A 22,366-nucleotide genomic window follows, 5' to 3' on the forward strand; every position below is an offset into this window, starting at 1 on the left:
CAACATATCTTTAGTGGACCTTATCATCTTGTCATCACTACCAATGATGAGCATATCATCAACATATAAACATAAGAGTGTTTTTCACATGCATACACTTGTCACACTCATTTACTCTAAATCTACTTTCCAACATGGATTGATCAAACTTTTGATGTCACTACTTTGGATCTTGCTTTAAGCCATACAATGAATTAACAAGTTTATTCACTTTATTTTATTGTCCCAAGGCAAAAAATCCCTCAAGTTGCTCCATATAGATATCTTCTTCCAAATCTCCATTTAGAAAAGCAGTTTTCACATCCCTTTGGTGAACTTGCGGTTTTCTAATAGTTGCAACGGCAAACACCAATCTAATTGATGTTATTCACATTAGTGGAAAATATGTATCAAAGTAATCTAGACCTTCCTTTTGTTTATACTCTTTGATTACCGACCTTTCCTTGTATTTATCAATACCACCATTAGTTTTCATCTTTTTCTTAAACATCCAATGGTAACTAGGTGGCTTACAACCTGGAGGTAAATCCACTAGTTCCCACATATGGTCTTGTAAGATAGAATCTATCTCACTTTTTATGTCTTATTTCCATTACGGTCCCTCAGAAGAAGTAATCGCCTCATGATAGGTTTTGGGTTCACTTTCCATTACATAAGTGTAAAAATCGGGACCAAATTATTTTTCCACCCTAGCCCTTTTACTTCTTCTAGGTTCTATCTCTTCTTCCTTGGTTTGAACGTGTTCATTCTCTCGAACAACTTCCTTATCAGGTGAAGATGAGCTTTCACCCACCTTGTTCAAACAAGGAAACACATTTTCAAAGAAGGAGGCATTCCTTGATTCCATTATTGTATTATTGTGTATTTCAGGATTCTTAGACTCATACACAAGAAATCGATAAGCACTATTATTTTGCGCATATCCAATGAATACACAATCCACTGTTTAGGACCCAACTTTTGTACCTTAGGTAGTGGTAAAACAACTTTGGCTAGGCACCCCCACACTTGTAAGTATTTATAAGATGGTTTCCTTTCTGTCCAAAGTTCATACGGTGTTTCATCCTTTTCCTTGTGGGGTATCTTATTCAAAAGATATTTAGCCGACAAAATAGCTTCCCCCACATGTTCTGGATTAATCCAGAATAATTAGCATGACATTCACCATCTCTTTCAAGGTATGATTATTTCTCTCAGCAATACCATTTTGTTGAGGTGAATAAGGTTACGTGAACTCATGAGATGAATTCCATTTTTAGACAAAATTCAGCAAATGGAGAGACATATTTTCCACCCCTATCACTTCTAGTCACCTTGATTTTCTTGTTGAGTTGATTCTTAACTTCATTTTTATAAAAGAAAAACTTGTTTATTGCTTCATCTTTACTCTTAAGTAAATATATGTAGAAATATTTCATATTATCATCGATGAACATGATAAAGTATTTATTCCCACCCATAGTAGGAATTGATTTTAAATCAAACATCAATATGAATTAAATCAAGAGGTTCGGTGTTTCATTAAACTGTTTGGAAAGATGATCTAGTAAGTGTGGCTTCAACACATGTGGGACATTTTTGATTTGAGTCAATATCAAATTTTGGTATGTAGTTTAGTTTAACCAAACGACGAATAGAATTGTAATTTACGTGTCCTAAACGGTCATGCCAAACATTTGAAAACTCAAGCATATAAGTAGAACTAGAACTTGCTTTATTCATCTTGTTTGTCACCATTACATTCCATTTGAACATGCCATTTATAGCATATCATTTTCCTATAAACATACCACTTTTGGACAAAACAAATTTGTCTGACCAAAAAACAAGCTTAAAACCAAACTTATGCAACAAACCACCCGACACTAGATTTTTACTAAGTTCTGGAACATACAAAACATCCCTAAGCTTTAACTCTTTCCCCGATGTCATTTTTAGAACAACATCGCCAACACCTTTGACATCTGTGGTGGCTGCATTTCCCATGTAGATCTTCTCACCGTTATCAACATCCTTATATGTGTTTAAATTGCTCTTGTCATGACACACATGATGAGTATGGTGGTAAGATCCACCATTCTCTTGAATTATTATCCAAGATGTTCACCTCCGAGACTATGGTGGTAAGATCCGTAATCATGGACACCAACTGATCCACATCATCGTTTAGTATGTTTGTTTGACGAGGATTATCCTTTTTCAGCTGCGGGCACATCGAATCTTTGTGACATGGTTGGCCGCAATAGCAGCACTTGAACTTATTCTTGAAGTTTCCACCTTTAGGGCCTAGGTTTTTACCATTTCCCTTTCTTTTGTTTTCTTTCTTGCCTCTATTCTTGGAAGCTTGACCAACTTCCACACAAGAACCTTTGAAGATTCCACACCACCACCTTTCTTCATGGCTATTCGACTGTCTTCTTCAATATGAATACACACCACAAGCTCCTCCGCAGCCATCTCCTTTCGCTTATGTATAAGGTAATTCTTGAAGTTTATCCAACCGGGAAGAAGCTTTTCAATGATTAATGCAACTTGTAAAGGCACATTTAGAACCACCCCTTCTACAAGTTTATCATGTATAATCACTTGAAGATCTTGGACTTGACTCATAAAATATTTCAGTCATCTTGAACTTCAAGAATTACGCAACAACATGCTTCTTGGTTCCAACATCTTCAGTCTTATACTTTCTATCTAATGATTCCCACAGTTCCTTAGTCGTTTCAACTTTGCAATAGATATTGTAAAGTTCATCAGCTAACCCATTCAACACATAGTTGTGGCACAGAAACTCGGAGTGCTTCCAAGTCTCCACCATGCTCACAGATTGAGCGTCGGCTTGTCCCTCAACAACTTAGGGAGCATTTTCTATGAGGAACCGAGCCAAGTTTAGAGTGGTTAAGTAGAATATAATCTTATGCTACCACCTCTTGAAGTTAATACCAGAAATCTTATCTGGTGTTTCGACATGATTAGCCATGGTGTTTGGCACAGGTAGGGTAGCATTCTGGTTCACATGTGGAGGATTTAGTGTTTCACTTGGTCCGGCCATTCTGAAAAGTTATAATTCAAACAAATAATCAAAAACACAAATGAATCTGTTTTTACACAAAACAAAATCTGTTTACACAAAACAGATATAAGACGATTAGCAAAAAAAATCGAAAATAGATTTAATCGAAACAAGATCGACTAAAATAATTTTAGCGAGAATCTGTTTAAGATTGTTAGCTCTCGATAATAAATCTACAATATAAATAATTAGTGAATTATAACGTCAATTGACTGAGGCTCGTGGTTGACATGATTTCCTTAAACAAATTCGTCATTTGTTCATGTTCTCAGGGTACAACAACTGAAGCAGTATGTACTGTCGGATCTAACCACTTGCCTAAAAAGTTCTCCAGAATTTATATTCATTAATTCGAAATTAAATGAATAATTATGGATTAACTCACTTTAAATGAATCAGTTGTAAATATTTGCAAAAATGTGGCTTGTGTGAGCTCGAATTTTCGGAGCTGCATTTGTGTCCACATGGCTTGCCCATACACTAGTTCATTGAATTTGGTCTATAAAATCCATGACCTGCACCCCCTCCTCTGGGTGCATAGGTGTTAGAGTAAAACTATGTATAGAAACTTGTAAACCTATTACACATCTATGCTTATAAAACCACTGAGAGTTCGCACTTTTTCCTATGTGGGACACATTCCTACAACCACTTTATTTGCTACCTTTATTTTTTAATACTCATATTTGAGCATCGATATCTCATTCACACATTTTCCCTTTCGGACACAACATATATCATTTCGAAACTCTCAGGGAGGAGAACATAACCCATTAAGGATATATATATATATATATATATATATATATATATATATATATATATATATATCCTTAATGGGTTATGTTCTCCTCCCTGAGAGTTTCGAAATGATATATGTTGTGTCCGAAAGGGAAAATGTGTGAATGAGATATATATATATATATATATATATATATATATATATATATATATATATATATATATATATATATATATATATATATATATATATCCAAAGTTAAATAAAAATACATAATTTTAATTAAAATTTCCAATGGTTGCAAGGTCTTTAGTTTCATGAACAATTCAAGCCACAAAACGCCTTAATTCTGCAAGCAACATAGTATCGAGTAAAAAATACTAGGGTTACACGATTTAATTGTATACATACAAAAGGGTGATGTTGAATTCAAACAACAAACTTTAAAATCAGTTGCATCATTAGTTGATAATAATAAGAATGATACCTAATTACCTAAATTTTTGAAAGTTTACTTTATTGGATCTATAGGATAAGATCATAATAGTATATGTATCATAATTGCAGAAGATTAGTTCAATTTTAAGAAATAAAGAGTACGAATTTGAATTTGAAATTGAAATTGAGCTAATTTAATTTAAGGTGCAGTGGTAGCACCGAAAGAGTACAATGCCAAAATGTATCTTGACTAACCTCTGTAACTTGGCCGACCACCACCATATGACGGACAGTTTCTAAACTCGATCTCGTTGTCATCAACGAGCTCAATCATTTCATGGTTCAGTTTTCTTATTTGCAATCATCAGAGATGGAAACTGATGAATGTCTCCAACAACGATGGATTGTTTGGCGAAACATGATGGCAATGAGCTAATCAATGATGATGTCGACGGAATTGGCCATATTTGATGAATTTAACTTGGTTGGTCTTTCTATATTCATCCATGACGCATACAAACAAAATGGACATTTTTTCTTGTTTGTAGTTTTAATGTTTTATCACATCAAGAAATTAACTTGGTACTTTCAACTTCTTTAAATCTTAGGGGTAATCATTGGCCACAACAAAGTTAACAAGAACTTATTTTAACTCCTACAAACTTTCGTACTTTTATCCTACATTGGCTCATGAGATTCCACTAAATGGTGGGATCGTGAACAGTTAGTTCACACCAATGTCGCTTTCATCATCATCAAGATGGGTTATGTCCTTATTGACATCAAAATGTTCATATGTTTCATCCAAAAATTCGATTGGTCTTCACAAATGTGTTTTAGAAAAGAACCATTATATGAATGGATGCTTGCAACTATAGTCTTTCTTTTTCGTAATCTATTGGCAAAATAGACAAAATATCCTCTTCATCGTCGTGCTCCACTTCATAATCATAACCAGGGTACTCATTCTAGAATTTCTTTTTACGCCTACATAAAGATTGCTTCTTGAAGCTACAATCAATTTCCTTTGGCGATGCTTATTTCCCCAAAAACCCTAAATGTGATTTGATAAAACCGACTATGAGATGTGATTATCCTCTCTTACTTAGCGTATGAATGTATTGTTTCGTATGTACAAGAACATACTTCAAAGTGTTGGCTTTAGACAAGTTATACTAGTTTTTTTTTTTCAAATCAATTCTTTGTATCAAGTTTGTCAAGATCGGGATGTTACTTAAGATTGTTTTACGTTTTGCAATATTGTGATCGTAAGATCGGATCGGATCGAAAGATCCTACCAAAATAAACTTATATTCAAATTTTCTTGCAAAATATTAGGTGTGAAGTATATATTATAACTTGATGTTGATTAAGATGCTGAAAGTGGAATTAACTTTAAGTTCTTAAGCATAAACCATGATTTTTGTTGTTTTAAACCATAAAAATTAAGAAGAAAACATTTTACCTAAAAACAAAAATCAGTTTGATCATATAAAACTAAAAACATAAGATCACAAAGGGCTTATTATAAGTGTATTATGTCTAATTCGAGATGAATTGATGAAATAGTGACGCTCAAAATGTCTTCTTGCAACTTGCGATGCTCGACTATATAATAAAGTAAAGAGGTGAGATCGGGATCATAATGTGGTTGGGATAGTGTTTCACTTGTAGGGTCTTAAAATCTTAAGATCTTAAATGTTGTCAATTTTTGAGACTCGGGCTAAGATTGATAATTCAAGTAAGATCAAGATCAACAACCATGCTTTGTATTATGTGGAAAAACATTAATATATAACATACTAGATTAAATATTGTCCTATTAAATTAAAACAACTTACAGAGATTAAAGTGGAATAACAACCTCATTTCTTAAACATTATACACAAATGTACCATAATCATGTATATATCAACTTGATCTAACCTCCTCGATTGCACCAACTAATTTATCAATCTTAGCCCCTGTAACCTCTTTTATAACCTTATTATCTTTGAGAATCTTGAAAGTAGGAACCACTTTTATTCCTAACTCTTTTGCCAATGCCTGTCATTCATCAACCAATAGAAGTTTTTTTTTCAAGAGTTTACCATGTCAAAAAAGCTACTGTGGATTTATGGGAGTTTTTTCATTTCAAAGCTTTTTCACATTGCTTGTAAATTTACAAGCTCAATGGACACAGTTTTTTTTCATACTTTTAATACATTTTATTCACTTTTTTTATAAATTGAGTGAAAAAGCTTATCTATAATTTATGCTTGTTAAGCTTTTTGGTATGATAAATAATGAGCATCAAAAAGCTTATTTTGGATCAGTTAAAAACTGACCCTGTTATCTTGATTGCAGTCAAGCTTTAGGAAGACCACATCAAGGTACTTCTCGGCTAGTTGTTTGTATTTTGGAGCAATCACCTTGCAAGGACCACACCTGTTTAAATTTCACGAAGAATTAAATCCACAAAATAACTTAATTTTGCAAGCAATCGAGTAAAAAAATCACTATGTTACACGATTCAATTGTATACATACAAAAGAGTGATGTTGAATTCAAACAACAAACTTCACAAAAAACGAAAGACCTGAAAATTTTTGCATAATTTCGACATAATGAGAACGAGACCTTAATTTTTGAAAGTTTAATTTACTGGATCTAGAGGATAAGATGATAAGAGTACATGTAATATAATTGTAGAACAGTAATTCAATTTTAGGAAAGAAAGAGTACGAATTTGAATTTGAATTACTAACCATTGAGTGTACATATCGAGAACGACCATCTTATCACCGGCGGCATTGACCAGAGGCCAAAACGTGTCTTGACTAACCTCCGTCACCTGGCCGACAACCACCGTGGGACCGGCGGTTTCCAAACTTGATCTCACCGTCATCGACGAGCTCAATCCTTTCCTGTTTCCGTTTTTCTTATTTGCAATCATCAGAGACGTAAACTGATGAATGTCTCCGGCGACGATGGATTGTTTTGCGAAACATGACGGCAATGAGCTAATTGATGACGATGTCGATGGAACTGGCCGGCAGATTTGATGAATTTGCAACGCCATTGTAGGCTTGGAGCAAGTGTGTGTAGTATCGGAGTGTGTGTGTGGGTGAGAAATGTGCAAGTATTTGAAAGCTTTGGAAGGAAAAGTTGATCGTACGATTGAGATGTGAAATGACGAAAATACCCTTGATATTGATTTGTTTGATGCGAATATCTTGAGGGCAATTCTGTGATGTTTTTCTTTGTGAGAAATTTCTTGTGGCTAAAATGCATCGTCAATAATGATATGCTAGATAGTAAATAGTATATTCTTAAAAATCAAGGGGTATACCGTATACGGGCATATGGGGACCGATTGCAAGGGAAAGCCCAAAAAGGAAAAAATATAAAATCATCAAAAGTGTCAACCCATTTGGCTCACAAGCCTCAATGCAACCAACCGAAAGAAAAATTAAAAAACAAATTAGTAATTAAATAAAATAATAATAATAATAATAATAATGTTATATATCTGATTAGGTTGTATATTAAGATTGGTTGATTGATGTATATATTAGGTTGTGTAGGTGGAAATAGTCTATTTTAAGTAACCTAATTATTTTCAAAAGAGTTAGGTGTTGTTTGTTTTTCTGAAGTCAAAATATCTGCAGTCTGCGGATCATATCTGCAAGTCTCTGTAGTAGAAGAGATGAACCAAACGTCTGCAGTCTGTAATAAGAAAATTGTTTGTTTTTTATCGTCTGCATGCTGCTGAAATAAAGTGAATTTTAAATAAAATGATTTTACAAACTTAAAATGATTTTTCAACACCAAAATTTGTAATAATAATAGTCATACAACACTGAAAATAAAATTCATGCCACTAAATTAGTCATACAATAAAAAAAATTGGTTTTACAATAACAATTTCATTTAAAATAATTCATTCCGTATTTTGCATCAACTGCTCAACACATCTCGTAACTGAGTCATATATTCACGGTCTGTTGTAGTACCATATGTTGGAACCTCGTCTTCATCATCATCAACGACCACATTGTTATTTCGAAACGAGACATTGGGTTCATCGTATCATGTGAAATACTCATCACTCAGTCCTTCTTTCTTTATAAAATTATGAAGCGCGAAACATGTCATGACAATGTTTATTTGTGTAACAAACGGGAATGGTTTCATTCTCTTCAATATAGGGAATCATGCTTTCAAAACACCAAAAGCACGCTCAATGATGTTCCGAAGTTTTACATGTCCATGGTTAAATTTTTCTTTATTGGTCAATGCACGTCTTTGACGAAAATCTCCAAGCCAATACCTCACATTACGATACGAGGCCATAAATCCTCGAATGTGTGCATACGCGGCATCACAAATATAATATTTATCTGTAAAAATGCAAAAACACTAATCAATTTTCAAACTAAGATAAAAATATTTAAAAAACTACAAACTTACCTGGTGGTGGAAACGGGAATGATGCTTGCGGATCGGCTACTGCTTCTGATAATATTCTCGAATCATGCGATACCCCTTCCCAACCGGCCACAACAAATGTAAAAATCATATTGAAGTCACAAATTGCCAATATGTTTTGGTAACAATCTCCATTTCCACTACTTCTATATAAATCTTGTTTCTTAGCAGGGACAACAGTATGTATCAAAGTGCCATCAAGTGCACCAACCGCTCCTTTGAAAACCCGTCGTAGCCTCCTATTATGTCCTGGAATGTTTGGATTCAGATTAAAAGAAGTTGGTACTATAACGTCTTGTGCGAAAAACATCATTTTATCCAACACTTCATAAAAAAAAATTATGAATTGTTTGCTTCGAGTGTTGAAATCTCCGCTTCATAATCACGTAATGTTGATTATGGCCGATCATCATCAAAAACATAGCCATATTTACCTCAACCGATACATGTTTGTTGTCCTTTAATGAGTAATTTACTCTAAAATGAGCACATAGTCGTACAAAAGAGTCACGGGACATACATAGTACTTCAACACATTGCAAACATGTTCGTCTTCAGTGGAGATCGGAGAAGAAGAAAAAGGTGGCACGGTCGGAGGTCTGCACGGTGGGCGGCAGGTCTGATGGGTATGCGGCTGTGCTGCTGGAGCGAGGCTAGAGGTGTCGAGGGAGAGCTTCGTTAGAGCGTGGGAAGTTGAAAGAAGGAGGCGCTGATAATAGATGGAGGCATTTTTTTAAGGTTAAAGTGTTTCGCAGACCTTAGAAGTGGCTAGCCCATGTCTGTGTGGTGAAGACCTCGCGCAGACGTTTTTAGATCTGCTCACTTCGAAAAAAACAAACATACTGCGAGGATGTATGTATGCACATGGTCCGTGTGGCGCAAACAAAAGTGATTTCACAGATCTGCAGCAAAAAAATAAACACCACCTTAGTGTATGCTCTGCCAACCCCACTTCTTCGATTTCGGAGCATTCTACGTATACGAATGACCTAGGAATAACTTCCATTTTAAAAATAAAAAAGGAAATGGAAATGAGAATGAAATTTAAAGAGTAAAATGGAATGGAATTGAAAAGAATATGTGTGAATGAAATGATATGAAGATGGTATTTATAATAGTATAAACGGAAAAAAAAAAGGAAAAAAATGTAACCGTTGGAGCGGGTTTCACAACCTGCATTGTGACAACCGTCAAAATTCGAGTCGGTTCTAGATTTGAATAAACTTAGTTGCACATATACGCACGACACATACTGGACTTAGTGACTAGAAGCTCAGTTATAACCTACTAGAAACTTGGAAGCAACTAGAAACAATGGATAATGTACTTAGATTTCACATTGATATGTGAATTCTACAACTACTTAACTGTAGAGGCTATCCATATTCGGGTCACTCTTTGACTCGAACACCTTTTCATGAATCATATACACACATCATGCACTTGACCTAGAAGTAGAAATTAGGTCAAAGTCTCATAGAAACTTAAGTCAAAGTTGAAGACTAGGACTAGTATACTTGATTCCTCAATTTCGCTTGAATCTCGGAATCACTACATAGAATACCAATAAACCGATAAAAATAAATTACAAACATTATTTATAACTATAAAAGAGTTATAATACCATAAGATAATTTAAAGTCTCAAATATTCTATTTATTTTGATATCCAAATTTTTACAAACTCTCAAAAACCCTAAAAACCCTAAAACTTAAATTTTATAAAGTTTAACATCAAGAATTCTATAAAAATAGTTATGAAACTTATAATATTATCTTAAAACAATTAAATTCAGGGAAATATAATCAAGGAAAATAAAAATTTAAGTCATTAACATTCATCCTTAATTTATAAGTCAAAAATCAAGGTTTCATTAATAAAAACTTGATTTTAGTGCACATTTTATATAAAATTTAGATATTTTATAAAATAACTTAAATTTTATAAAACAAAATAAATGAGAAAGGGTTATTATACTCAAAATTTCGGACCCCTCTTTTCCCATATCTCTCTCTCACACTCTCATTCTCCAACACACACACATCTCTCTTCTTTCTCTCTCTAGAAAACTCTCTCTACCTTCTCTCTAATTTTTTTTCTCCAAACACCACAACCACAGCCTCTTAACCACGAAATTATGGAGATTCATAAGGGTTTTTCAAGCCACAAATAAATTTAAGGTAAAGAACATACATCTCTTGAAGATCCACAACAATGATTTAAGCCATGCATGTGCATTTTACTTCAAAAACCGACTTCTACTTCTTCATCTTCTTCAAACTTGTTTTCTTTTTGTTAAAATGGTTTTTAGAACATCATGGATGTGTTTTAACACCATGAATTTATGATAAACAAGGTTGCATGTTCATGATCTTAGTGCAAAAATCGATTTTAAGGATTAAAACATCAAACTCAAGTTAAGAGTTTTTGAGAAGCAAAATTTTGTTCATAAATGAATGTATACATTTTGATAAGTTTTAATCTTTTGATCTCTTGAAACATGACTATAATATAAGTTTATCATGATATCTTTTAAAATATTTCAAAAGATTTACTCAAAGAAATGATGAAAACTCATTTTTCTAACCAATCACCATGCATGCAATCTGCCAAATTTCTTTACCTGACTTTAAACTGTCATATCTCACTCATTTATTAACCAAAATTCGGGATTCTTTTTCTGAAATATAATATTTTGAGTTAGCTTTCAAACCCATCTGACCTCACTGGAAAATTCAAATATTTCGATTTTTAGCAAGTTTTACAAAACTGTTGCTCAATCAGCACCTTTTTATGAATACTAGTTTTGTATTGCATGTTCAAAGATCTTATTCATCACTAAAAATCAAGGAAAAATTAACTTGAGCACTTAACATCATGTATTAAGAGGTATAAAAATATCTTGATTCAAAAGCCTTTGGAACATGTTGCAAAAATTCTCAAAGTAACATCAATAATTTTTACCAAAATCACAAGAATCAAATTTTCTTTATAATTGTTTGAGCCTTTAGGCATGTTTTTCGACATCAAAAATAAGAAAACAATTTTTCATTGTTATTAAATTGTTTGAAGTGGCATTCTGGAAATTTTCAGCTCAATATATATGTTCTTTATTTTTACATGAAAATAATAATAAAATAGAGTGTTAAAGAATATAAAATACTTAAACTTGTAAATAAATTCTGGAAATATTTGTGGATGACCCCTTTAAGTTAATAAACATCTCTCATGAAGTTTCATCGATTTTTGTTACTGTTTAGTATGGTTTTTAATTTTCTTATTATTTAGCTCTAATAAATCATAAAACCACTTTAGGGAATGTGAAAATATTATTTCGTATTTTTCGCAGCTTGTACCATATATTTAAGACTCCGAAAAATATTTTGGGAAATTTTGAAAATGCATATCTATTTTTCTTGAATTTTTGTGTTTATAATGGACTAAAAACAGGAAAAATAGTTTTACTCATCCAAAATTCATGAAAATTTACCAGAAACTCTTATAATATGTTAGGATGATACATAAAACTTTTGATGATTTTTATCTTCTGTATGCTATTTTTCTTCTATTTTCCCAAGATTTAATACACTTAAATATACAAAAATCAGAAAAATTGTGTTAAACTTTTTGAAAACACATATTAACATTTTTCCTAGATTATGTACACTGTAAAATAGTTACACAAAAATTACAAGAATTTTTCATGATAATTTACTATTTTTCCATGATTTTATGATTATTCATGGAATTAAATGGTGAAAAATAGTTAGACAAATCAAAAATTCAAGAAAATTTATCTTAAGGTGTTTGACTTCAATTAAAAATGAAATACAAAGTTTGGGAAAGTTTAGAACTAAATTGATTTCGTTTTGAATATTTAATCATTGGAACACCTCTAAAATGTTAAATATTAACATTTCAATAATGGAAATTTTCCACTTAAATTGTTATATAACAATTGATTCTTTGAATCTTAATTTCCACAGAAAAATGTTTGTAACTTATCAATATTAAATTTTGACACATTATTGGCATAATTCTATTGTAGTAGTAAGTATACTAGTATTAGATTTCAATTAGAGACTCATTAGTGTGTAACATCGTTGTAGGAAAACGATAGTGGTACGAGTGAAGCGTAGATCAAGGCATCATTTGCATCATCTCAATGCATTGTGAGTATTCACGCACTCCCCTATTTTCAGTTTTTATGTTTTGGGGTGGAAAAGCATGTCCCGAAAAACTATTATTTGAATGTTGTATTTAAATTGATTTGTATCAAACATGATTGCTATTTTATTGCTATGTCTCTCTATGTATGTCTATGCAACACGGAACATGAGAACTTATCGTACTAAGGCCCTTCCCTTATCTCTAACCATTAACTCTTTGAGCCAATGGTCATTATGGATAGCGCTATTAGGAATTGACAACTCCTCACTCGCCCTATTGCTGGAGTGCATGATACCATATTCATCTATGGAACGATAAGCATAGATCTTGATAGGGCTTCAGTCATAGGTTTGGTTGAGACTCATTGTTTGCTCATACACATACAAACTTGTTACTTATTATAGCAATGAAACTTGTTTACTCGTTTGAGTAACGAACTTTATCTTCCATGAGAATATGAATGTTGCATCTTATTCGGGCAACATACTTTATCTCTCATGATGACAAAGAACTTTGTTTTTACAAACTTATTTACTCCTTTTTAACAATATACTTTTATTATTGGAAACTTTTATCAAAACTTTGATTTCGATTCATGAAACCAATATTATTTTTAAACTTGTGAGTACTCACCAACTATTTTTATAGTTGACGCTCGTTTTACATGCTTTTTCAGGAATCATCGAGTAAGTGGCACTTAGGGACACTTCACTTTTAGGAGCATTCGCATGTGTTGTATTTCAATTTACATTGTAATTTCTTTTAAAAGTTGTTCAAACCCATTGTAAAATTGTAATGATTTTTAATACTATGGTTGGTGTTGTCTTTTAACTTTTGCTATGAAACCCTTTATACTGCCACGCCTCGTGTTTCCGCTTTAGCGGGGTGTGACAGAAAATGGTATCAGAGCCGAAGGTTATAGAGAATACCGATTTTCCTTTGGAAAACCACAACTATAGCCAAAAAGAAATTTCAAAACGTTTTTAAAATACTGAACATACTAATGGTATAACTAATTCGAGTACGCATTATTGGACTTTAATTAAGTATAGCCTGGCCAACTATGCTTAATTAAGGAAACTTAATGCGAGGCTTGAAACGGTTATAGTAGAATTATGTTCAAAACAATTTTCAACTTAAACTTTTGAAAAACAAAATTTTTGGTGTGCGTACGGGCATTGCATATTATAGGCATTCATCTAGATACACTTAGAAACTAAGTTCACTGTTATATCAATGCCCTTATTTAGAAATATTCTTATCCCTTATCAAGTGCTAGGTTAACCACTTAGGTTATATCACTAGCCACTCTAAGAGCAATGCACATAGTACTGATAATGGGTATTCCTCAGTAGCTATTGACTTTAGATATAAGGTTAGTAGTTAGATATACACTAGTAATAATCTTAAGTCGAAACCAATACCAATTATCCCTCAAATACCTCTTCATCATCTTCGTACTAGAGTTACAACTAGGAAAAAGCGTTTCGATACCGACACGAATGATAATTGGAGCATCGCGTAAGGATGTAGATGAGTCACCACTAAGTAATCACTTGGATACCATTGGCGGGCATTCCGGATTCGACTCACAAGGAGACACAAAGGTTTAACCTATTGCTACTAATACGTGAGACCTTATTACTACGCTACGATTTAGCTTTAGGTTGTTTCCACCTTCAGGTTAAAACTTAACATAGGATATCCCTTTGACCTCTATAAAAGGCCACGAAACTGCATTGACACCATAAAACGTTTTTCAAACAATTTTTCTTGCCCTTTATCTTAGGGAAAAATACATCGGTACTCGTCTTATACTAGCCTTGTACTCGCCTTAGTATTTAGGTACGATCAGCTACACTAATATACTTATTCCTTACTTCTTAATCTTCCATCGAAAAATTATTTCGTTTCATCGGTTTTGTTTATCATCAATAAAATACTTTATAACCACTTCATACAACTTACTAGACATTTCCTAACAATGTAAGCCATATTCTCGCTAAAAATCTTTTGACAACTTGCTTTAACTTAACACTTTTCTTCAAAACTCAATTTAACCAATATTGGTTTTAACCTTGCTATTTAAATTTCATTTCAAATTCATTTCAATGGATTGATGTGCTTTTAAGGGCATATAAACCATTTTAAACATTGCTTACCATTTTGACACGTCTTCGAAAAACTAGAAACATTTTCTTTTATAATCGTGTTTAAACTCTTTACTATAAAACTTAAACATATGACGTTAAAGTTCATATTATGTGTAAAAGCTTCATCGGATCATCAAACCACTTTTGTTTTAAGACTTTTGACTACTTCCCCATTTAGGCATCGTACTTTACTTAAATGTGTTTTCTTGAAACCCAACATGGTATTTTTACAACTTTCTAATCCAAATGTGTTTACAAGACATCACTGATGCCTACATTTCAAAACACACCTTATTTGTTTATTTTATTTCAAATTAGTTTTATAATCTGTGTTTATAAAACTTACAACATTGCAAAACTTAGTGTTCACTTTTAAATTTCCAGTGACACCTTCAACAATGTATAATTACTCTTCTAAATCTATTGAGTCTTTACCTTATATGTTTTAACTATTATTGAACTCCATTCTAAAAAGTCAAATTGTCAGATTTTCAACTACCGTTTGTAGTGCTTCTTCTTTTTCACAAATGGATTTTAACTTAATAAGGTAACTCGTGATTATTAGCAAACATTCTAAGACTCTCACATGTCTATTTAATCATCAATATACATCAAATATTAAAGTTTGAAATAAATCTCAACCTGGTTTTAATCTACATATATGTATTGTTCTTATAATTTTAACAATAACAATCATTGCCGCCGGTACCTTCCTTTTTCTTTCCTCGCACTTGATTTCTTGCTCTCCTTATGACTTTAGATCTCGCACACCCATAATAGTAACATAATACATTGTCTAACTTTGTTTCTGTCTATTTTGCTTCTCCTGGTATCATGTTTGTACACATACATACTAGAAGTCTATCCTTTCGTTTTGAGCGATTAATACATGTATAGCCGTGAGGAATAATTTTTATTTAGTCAACTTTGATATATTCAATTACGCCTTTTTATCATATACATCTTGTTTTTATTTTGAAATCTCTATAAACAAGTGATCCTTATTTACATTTGCTCTTTCGTTCTAAATTCAGAAACTTGATATAAAATGCAATTTTCATTGTATTTTTCCTTATAATTAATACACAAGATGAATACTCTTATGCTTATAATTTTTCTATATCCGGAAAATATATGTGAAGGATATGTATCCTTATGTTTCTTCTTTTCTTTAAATACATCAAGAATTTTGAATTTTACGATTATCTATTCTCTAAATGATTGTTTTTGTAGAAACACTAAACTATGAATGCCCTATTTTGAAGATTGACATTTTTACACCTTTCTTAAAATAGTAATTTACTTTGCAATTTTCAGTGAGTTCCTAAACTCTCAAGCTTGTTTTCATAAGTATTTTGACTCCTCGTAAACTTAGATTTGTCCTGACTTAGACAATTAGTCAATTTTTCAAATAGCGTAATATCAATAATTTCAATAAAAAAAAATTCCCTTAATGACGACTTAAACCTTTAACTTTAATTAATCTTTATATTATTTTACTACTTTGTTGGATCGCCACACATGTATCTTCATTATCTTAGAATTATTACACATTTTGATAATAGTGAGATTAATTATCATTTCTAAACAGACATTTTGATAACAATGAGATTTTTAATCACTTCTAAACACTTAAAATGCTATATACACAATGTGATTTAAATTATCATAAATTTTCATCGCCTCCATTTGCACCAATGACTCTCTAAATATATTTATTCTTCGAATAAGGTTTTATTATTGTAAGAGTAACCGTAGTAGTAATTATAGCCTCGGAGATGCTCAATCATTCGTAATTTATTTTGTCGGCGACACTTAATTAGCCTTTACATTTGAGATGTACCAAAACTTCGTTGCCTACCCTTAGTACGTATTTTTAGGAACTTACCCTCAATCGCTTCTCTTTCATTCGTGCTACCCCTTCTTATTTCAAAATATATCCTTTCCAGATGTAGTAGCCAACCCGGAAGTGAACAAATTGTTCCTAATCTCTTCTTTATTAGGCGGCGAATTTACACTTAGTGCTAATTTAGAACGCGACTTAAGGATCAATGCGGATTTAACGCTCAGTGCAGATAGTGCTTCAGCAAAACTTATAGCTCTCTTAATTCAGATAATATCTAACTAGATGATCTTTTTCGACTAGGTCGCCATGTTTGGATCATGATTTCCATGATCCTAATTTCTCGCAATCTAAATTGTAGAACTCAAATTAAGGAAACATTAATTTGACTATAGCTAAAGAATTGGACTTTTCCCTTGAAGAAATAAACCCGAAATAATCAAAGAACATTGCAAGTCACCACCTCTCCAACTATATAATTGTATTCGACTGAGTTCTAATAGAATACGTCACGAATTGAATTTCGGGGCGAAATTCTTTCAACCGGGGGAGAATGTGACAACCGTCAAAATTCGAGTCGGTTCTAGATTTGAATAAACTTAGTTGCACATATACGCACGACACATACTGGACTTAGTGACTAGAAGCTCAGTTATAACCTACTAGAAACTTGGAAGCAACTAGAAACAATGGATAATGTACTTAGATTTCACATTGATATGTGAATTCTACAACTACTTAACTGTAGAGGCTATCCATATTCGGGTCACTCTTTGACTCGAACACCTTTTCATGAATCATATACACACATCATGCACTTGACCTAGAAGTAGAAATTAGGTCAAAGTCTCATAGAAACTTAAGTCAAAGTTGAAGACTAGGACTAGTATACTTGATTCCTCAATTTCGCTTGAATCTCGGAATCACTACATAGAATGCCAATAAACCGATAAAAATAAATTACAAACATTATTTATAACTATAAAAGAGTTATAATACCATAAGATAATTTAAAGTCTCAAATATTCTATTTATTTTGATATCCAAATTTTTACAAACTCTCAAAAACCCTAAAAACCCTAAAACTTAAATTTTATAAAGTTTAACATCAAGAATTTTATAAAAATAGTTATGAAACTTATAATATTATCTTAAAACAATTAAATTCAGGGAAATATAATCAAGGAAAATAAAATTTTAAGTCATTAACATTCATCCTTAATTTATAAGTCAAAAATCAAGGTTTCATGAATAAAAACTTGATTTTAGTGCACATTTTATATAAAATTTAGATATTTTATAAAATAACTTAAATTTTATAAAACAAAATAAATGAGAAAGGGTTATTATACTCAAAATTTCTGACCCCTCTCTTCCCATATCTCTCTCTCACACTCTCATTCTCCAACACACACACATCTCTCTTCTTTCTCTCTCTAGAAAACTCTCTCTACCTTCTCTCTAATTTTTTTTTCTCCAAACACCACAACCACAGCCTCTTAACCACGAAATTATGGAGATTCATAAGGTTTTTTCAAGCCACAAATAAATTTAAGGTAAAGAACATACATCTCTTGAAGATCCACAACAATGATTTAAGCCATGCATGTGCATTTTACTTCAAAAACCGACTTCTACTTCTTCATCTTCTTCAAACTTGTTTTCTTTTTGTTAAAATGGTTTTTAGAACATCATGGATGTGTTTTAACACCATGCATTTATGATAAACAAGGTTGCATGTTCATGATCTTAGTGCAAAAATCGATTTTAAGGATTAAAACATCAAACTCAAGTTAAGAGTTTTTGAGAAACAAAATTTTGTTCATAAATGAATGTATACATTTTGATAAGTTTTAATCTTTTGATCTCTGGAAACATGACTATAATATAAGTTTATCATGATATCTTTTAAAATATTTCAAAAGATTTACTCAAAGAAATGATGAAAACTCATTTTTCTAACCAATCACCATGCATGCAATCTGCCAGATTTCTTTACCTGACTTTAAACTGTCATATCTCACTCACTTATTAACCAAAATTCAGGATTCTTTTTCTGAAATATAATATTTTGAGTTAGCTTTCAAACCCATCTGACCTCACTGGAAAATTCAAATATTTCGATTTTTAGCAAGTTTTACAAAACTGTTGCTCAATCAGCACCTTTTTGTGAATACTAGTTTTGTATTGCATGTTCAAAGATCTTATTCATCACTAAAAATTCAAGGAAAAATTAACTTGAGCACTTAACATCATGTATTAAGAGGTATAAAAATATCTTGATTCAAAAGCCTTTGGAACATGTTGCAAAAATTCTCAAAGTAACATCAATAATTTTTACCAAAATCACAAGAATCAAGTTTTCTTTATAATTGTTTGAGCCTTTAGGCATGTTTTTCGACATCAAAATAAGAAAACAATTTTTCATTGTTATTAAATTGTTTGAAGTGGCATTCTGGAAATTTTCAGCTCAATATATATTTTCTTTATTTTTACATGAAAATAATAATAAAATAGAGTGTTAAAGAATATAAAATACTTAAACTTGTAAATAAATTCTGGAAATATTTGTGGATGACCCCTTTAAGTTAATAAACATCTCTCATGAAGTTTCATCGATTTTTGTTACTGTTTAGTATGGTTTTTAATTTTCTTATTATTTAGCTCTAATAAATCATAAAACCACTTTAGGGAATGTGAAAATATTATTTCGTATTTTTCGCAGCTTGTACCATATATTTAAGACTCCGAAAAATATTTTGGGAATTTTTGAAAATGCATATCTATTTTTCTTGAATTTTTGTGTTTATAATGGACTAAAAACAGGAAAAATAGTTTTACTCATCCAAAATTCATGAAAATTTACCAGAAACTCTTATAATATGTTAGGATGATACATAAAACTTTTGATGATTTTTATCTTCTGTATGCTATTTTTCTTCTATTTTCCCAAGATTTAATACACTTAAATGTACAAAAATCAGAAAAATTGTGTTAAACTTTTTGAAAACACATATTAACATTTTTCCTAGATTATGTACACTGTAAAATAGTTACACAAAAATTACAAGAATTTTTCATGATAATTTACTATTTTTCCATGATTTTATGATTATTCATGGAATTAAATGGTGAAAAATAGTTAGACAAATCAAAAATTCAAGAAAATTTATCTTAAGGTGTTTGACTTCAATTAAAAATGAAATACAAAGTTTGGGAAAGTTTAGAACTAAATTGATTTCGTTTTGAATATTTAATCATTGGAACACCTCTAAAATGTTAAATATTAACATTTCAATAATGGAAATTTTCCACTTAAATTGTTATATAACAATTGATTCTTTGAAACTTAATTTCCACAGAAAAATGTTTGTAACTTATCAATATTAAATTTTGACACATTATTGGCATAATTCTATTGTAGTAGTAAGTATACTAGTATTAGATTTCAATTAGAGACTCATTAGTGTGTAACATCGTTGTAGGAAAACGATAGTGGTACGAGTGGAGCGTAGATCAAGGCATCATTTGCATCATCTCAATGCATTGTGAGTATTCACGCACTCCCCTATTTTCAGTTTTTATGTTTTGGGGTGGAAAAGCATGTCCCGAAAAACTATTATTTGAATGTTGTATTTAAATTGATTTGTATCAAACATGATTGCTATTTTATTGCTATGTCTCTCTATGTATGTCTATGCAACACGGAACATGAGAACTTATCGTACTAAGGCCCTTCCCTTATCTCTAACCATTAACTCTTTGAGCCAATGGTCATTATGGATAGCGCTATTAGGAATTGACAACTCCTCACTCGCCCTATTGCTGGAGTGCATGATACCATATTCATCTATGGAACGATAAGCATAGATCTTGATAGGGCTTCAGTCATAGGTTTGGTTGAGACTCATTGTTTGCTCATACACCTACAAACTCGTTACTTATTATAGCAATGAAACTTGTTTACTCGTTTGAGTAACGAACTTTATCTTCCATGAGAATATGAATGTTGCATCTTATTCGGGCAACATACTTTATCTCTCATGATGACAAAGAACTTTGTTTTTACAAACTTATTTACTCCTTTTTAACAATATACTTTTATTATTGGAAACTTTTATCAAAACTTTGATTTCGATTCATGAAACCAATATTATTTTTAAACTTGTGAGTATTCACCAACTATTTTTCTAGTTGACGCTCGTTTTACATGCTTTTTCAGGAATCATCGAGTAAGTGGCACTTAGGGACACTTCACTTTTAGGAGCATTCGCATGTGTTGTATTTCAATTTACATTGTAATTTCTTTTAAAAGTTGTTCAAACCCATTGTAAAATTGTAATGATTTTTAATACTATGGTTGGTGTTGTCTTTTAACTTTTGCTATGAAACTCTTTATACTGTCACGCCTCGTGTTTCCGCTTTAGCGGGGTGTGACATGCATTAACCTTCTGTCTGGCGGCACCCAATGCGCTCGATTCATCTCATTGGCGGTATTGTATGCTACCTGCCAGAGCTCGATCCTTCCACCCTCCACCCTAAAATGTAAGTTTGAAATTCTTTTTACAATAAGTAAATAATTAGATTTAAAATAGGTAAATAAGTTGTTGATAAATATAAGTGGTTGTAGAGTTATAATAGAAAGTCATTTTACAACTCACCCTTCCTCTTTTAACATACTAACTCAACTCCACCCACCCACCCTCACATTAGAGTCTCTCTCTCTCTCTCTCTCTATATATATATATATATATATATATATATATATATATATATATATATCTTCATTGTTGTTGGACAACCACACCCAGCCGACAACCACCGCCAACCGGAAAACCACCTCCCGCCGGATAACTATTTCCTCGTCGAAACTCCACTTTTCTCTTCGGAATGCCGCCTCCTCGCAAGAACAAAACCCCTCTCTCTACCTCCTCACCATGAAGATTTGTCCTCTTGTCTCCATATTTGATTTTCGAAACCTTGACCAGCCACTGTCGGAAGTGACCTTTTCTCCAGATCTATTTGTCGGAGATCATCCACCACTGTTTACCGTTCGATTTACAGATGTCAAAGTCAAATCTATCTTCATTCTACTCAAACGATTAGGGTTTTCATATCATAAAAGTCACTGTCGCCTGCCTACCATGGAGGTTTTAGATCTGAACAAGTTGTTAAGGTTTGCAGATCCGATAACGACTCCTTTCTCTCTCTAACTGTTTTTCTATCTATCACTTGGGTTACAGATAAAGACGGAAAAGGGTTTTGATGCCTCCAGCGACGAACAAGTTTGAGCCCTTCAATGGCAACAAATAGATGGTTTAAGCTCGAGAAGAAGGATGGCTCCGGTGGTTTCTTACATCGTCGGAGTTGGTTTGGTTGTTTCGTTCTCTCTTTTTTTTCTCCAACGATGTCGGTGTCATATAATGCAAGGGTTCCGACGAGAGGTGGTAGTCCGACGACGGTAATGCTCCGACAGA

The 22,366-nt window shown here is 32.2% G+C and overlaps 2 protein-coding genes across 2 annotated transcripts; both read right to left on the minus strand.

The window, feature by feature from the left end:
• Nucleotides 1-5,995: 5,995 nt before the first annotated feature.
• LOC145159103 (thioredoxin F-type, chloroplastic-like) lies at nucleotides 5,996-7,374 on the minus strand. The gene is made up of 3 exons (XM_079078000.1): nucleotides 7,001-7,374; nucleotides 6,581-6,680; nucleotides 5,996-6,299 (listed from the first exon to the last, which is right to left on the minus strand). Exons 1-3 carry the CDS (start codon nucleotides 7,312-7,314, stop codon nucleotides 6,165-6,167), a joined length of 549 nt encoding a protein of 182 aa, XP_078934126.1. The 5' UTR covers nucleotides 7,315-7,374; the 3' UTR covers nucleotides 5,996-6,164.
• Nucleotides 7,375-8,447: 1,073 nt separating this feature from the next.
• LOC145157428 (uncharacterized) lies at nucleotides 8,448-9,036 on the minus strand. Its single transcript, XM_079076466.1, has 2 exons — nucleotides 8,706-9,036; nucleotides 8,448-8,635 (listed from the first exon to the last, which is right to left on the minus strand). The coding sequence occupies exons 1-2, from the start codon at nucleotides 9,034-9,036 to the stop codon at nucleotides 8,448-8,450; spliced, it is 519 nt and encodes a 172-aa protein (XP_078932592.1).
• Nucleotides 9,037-22,366: the final 13,330 nt, after the last annotated feature.

Source organism: Lactuca virosa, chromosome 2, assembly GCF_052849685.1.
Source record: "Lactuca virosa cultivar CGN04683 chromosome 2, Lactuca_virosa_CGN04683_v6, whole genome shotgun sequence".
Taxonomy (NCBI): domain Eukaryota; kingdom Viridiplantae; phylum Streptophyta; class Magnoliopsida; order Asterales; family Asteraceae; genus Lactuca; species Lactuca virosa.

What these genes read in the sequence shown, in the direction of transcription:
- LOC145159103 (XM_079078000.1), bottom strand. Translation starts at nt 7,314, where the DNA reads ATGGCGTTGCAAATTCATCAAATCTGCCGGCCAGTTCCATCGACATCG. An exon ending in CTCGATATGTACACTCAATG is followed by an intron (nt 6,681 to 7,000) that starts GTTAGTAATTCA and finishes AAATTTAAACAG; the next exon opens with GTGTGGTCCTTGCAAGGTGA. An exon ending in ACTGCAATCAAGATAACAGG is followed by an intron (nt 6,300 to 6,580) that starts GTCAGTTTTTAA and finishes GATGAATGACAG; the next exon opens with GCATTGGCAAAAGAGTTAGG.
- LOC145157428 (XM_079076466.1), bottom strand. Translation starts at nt 9,036, where the DNA reads ATGATGTTTTTCGCACAAGACGTTATAGTACCAACTTCTTTTAATCTG. An exon ending in ATTCCCGTTTCCACCACCAG is followed by an intron (nt 8,636 to 8,705) that starts GTAAGTTTGTAG and finishes GCATTTTTACAG; the next exon opens with ATAAATATTATATTTGTGAT.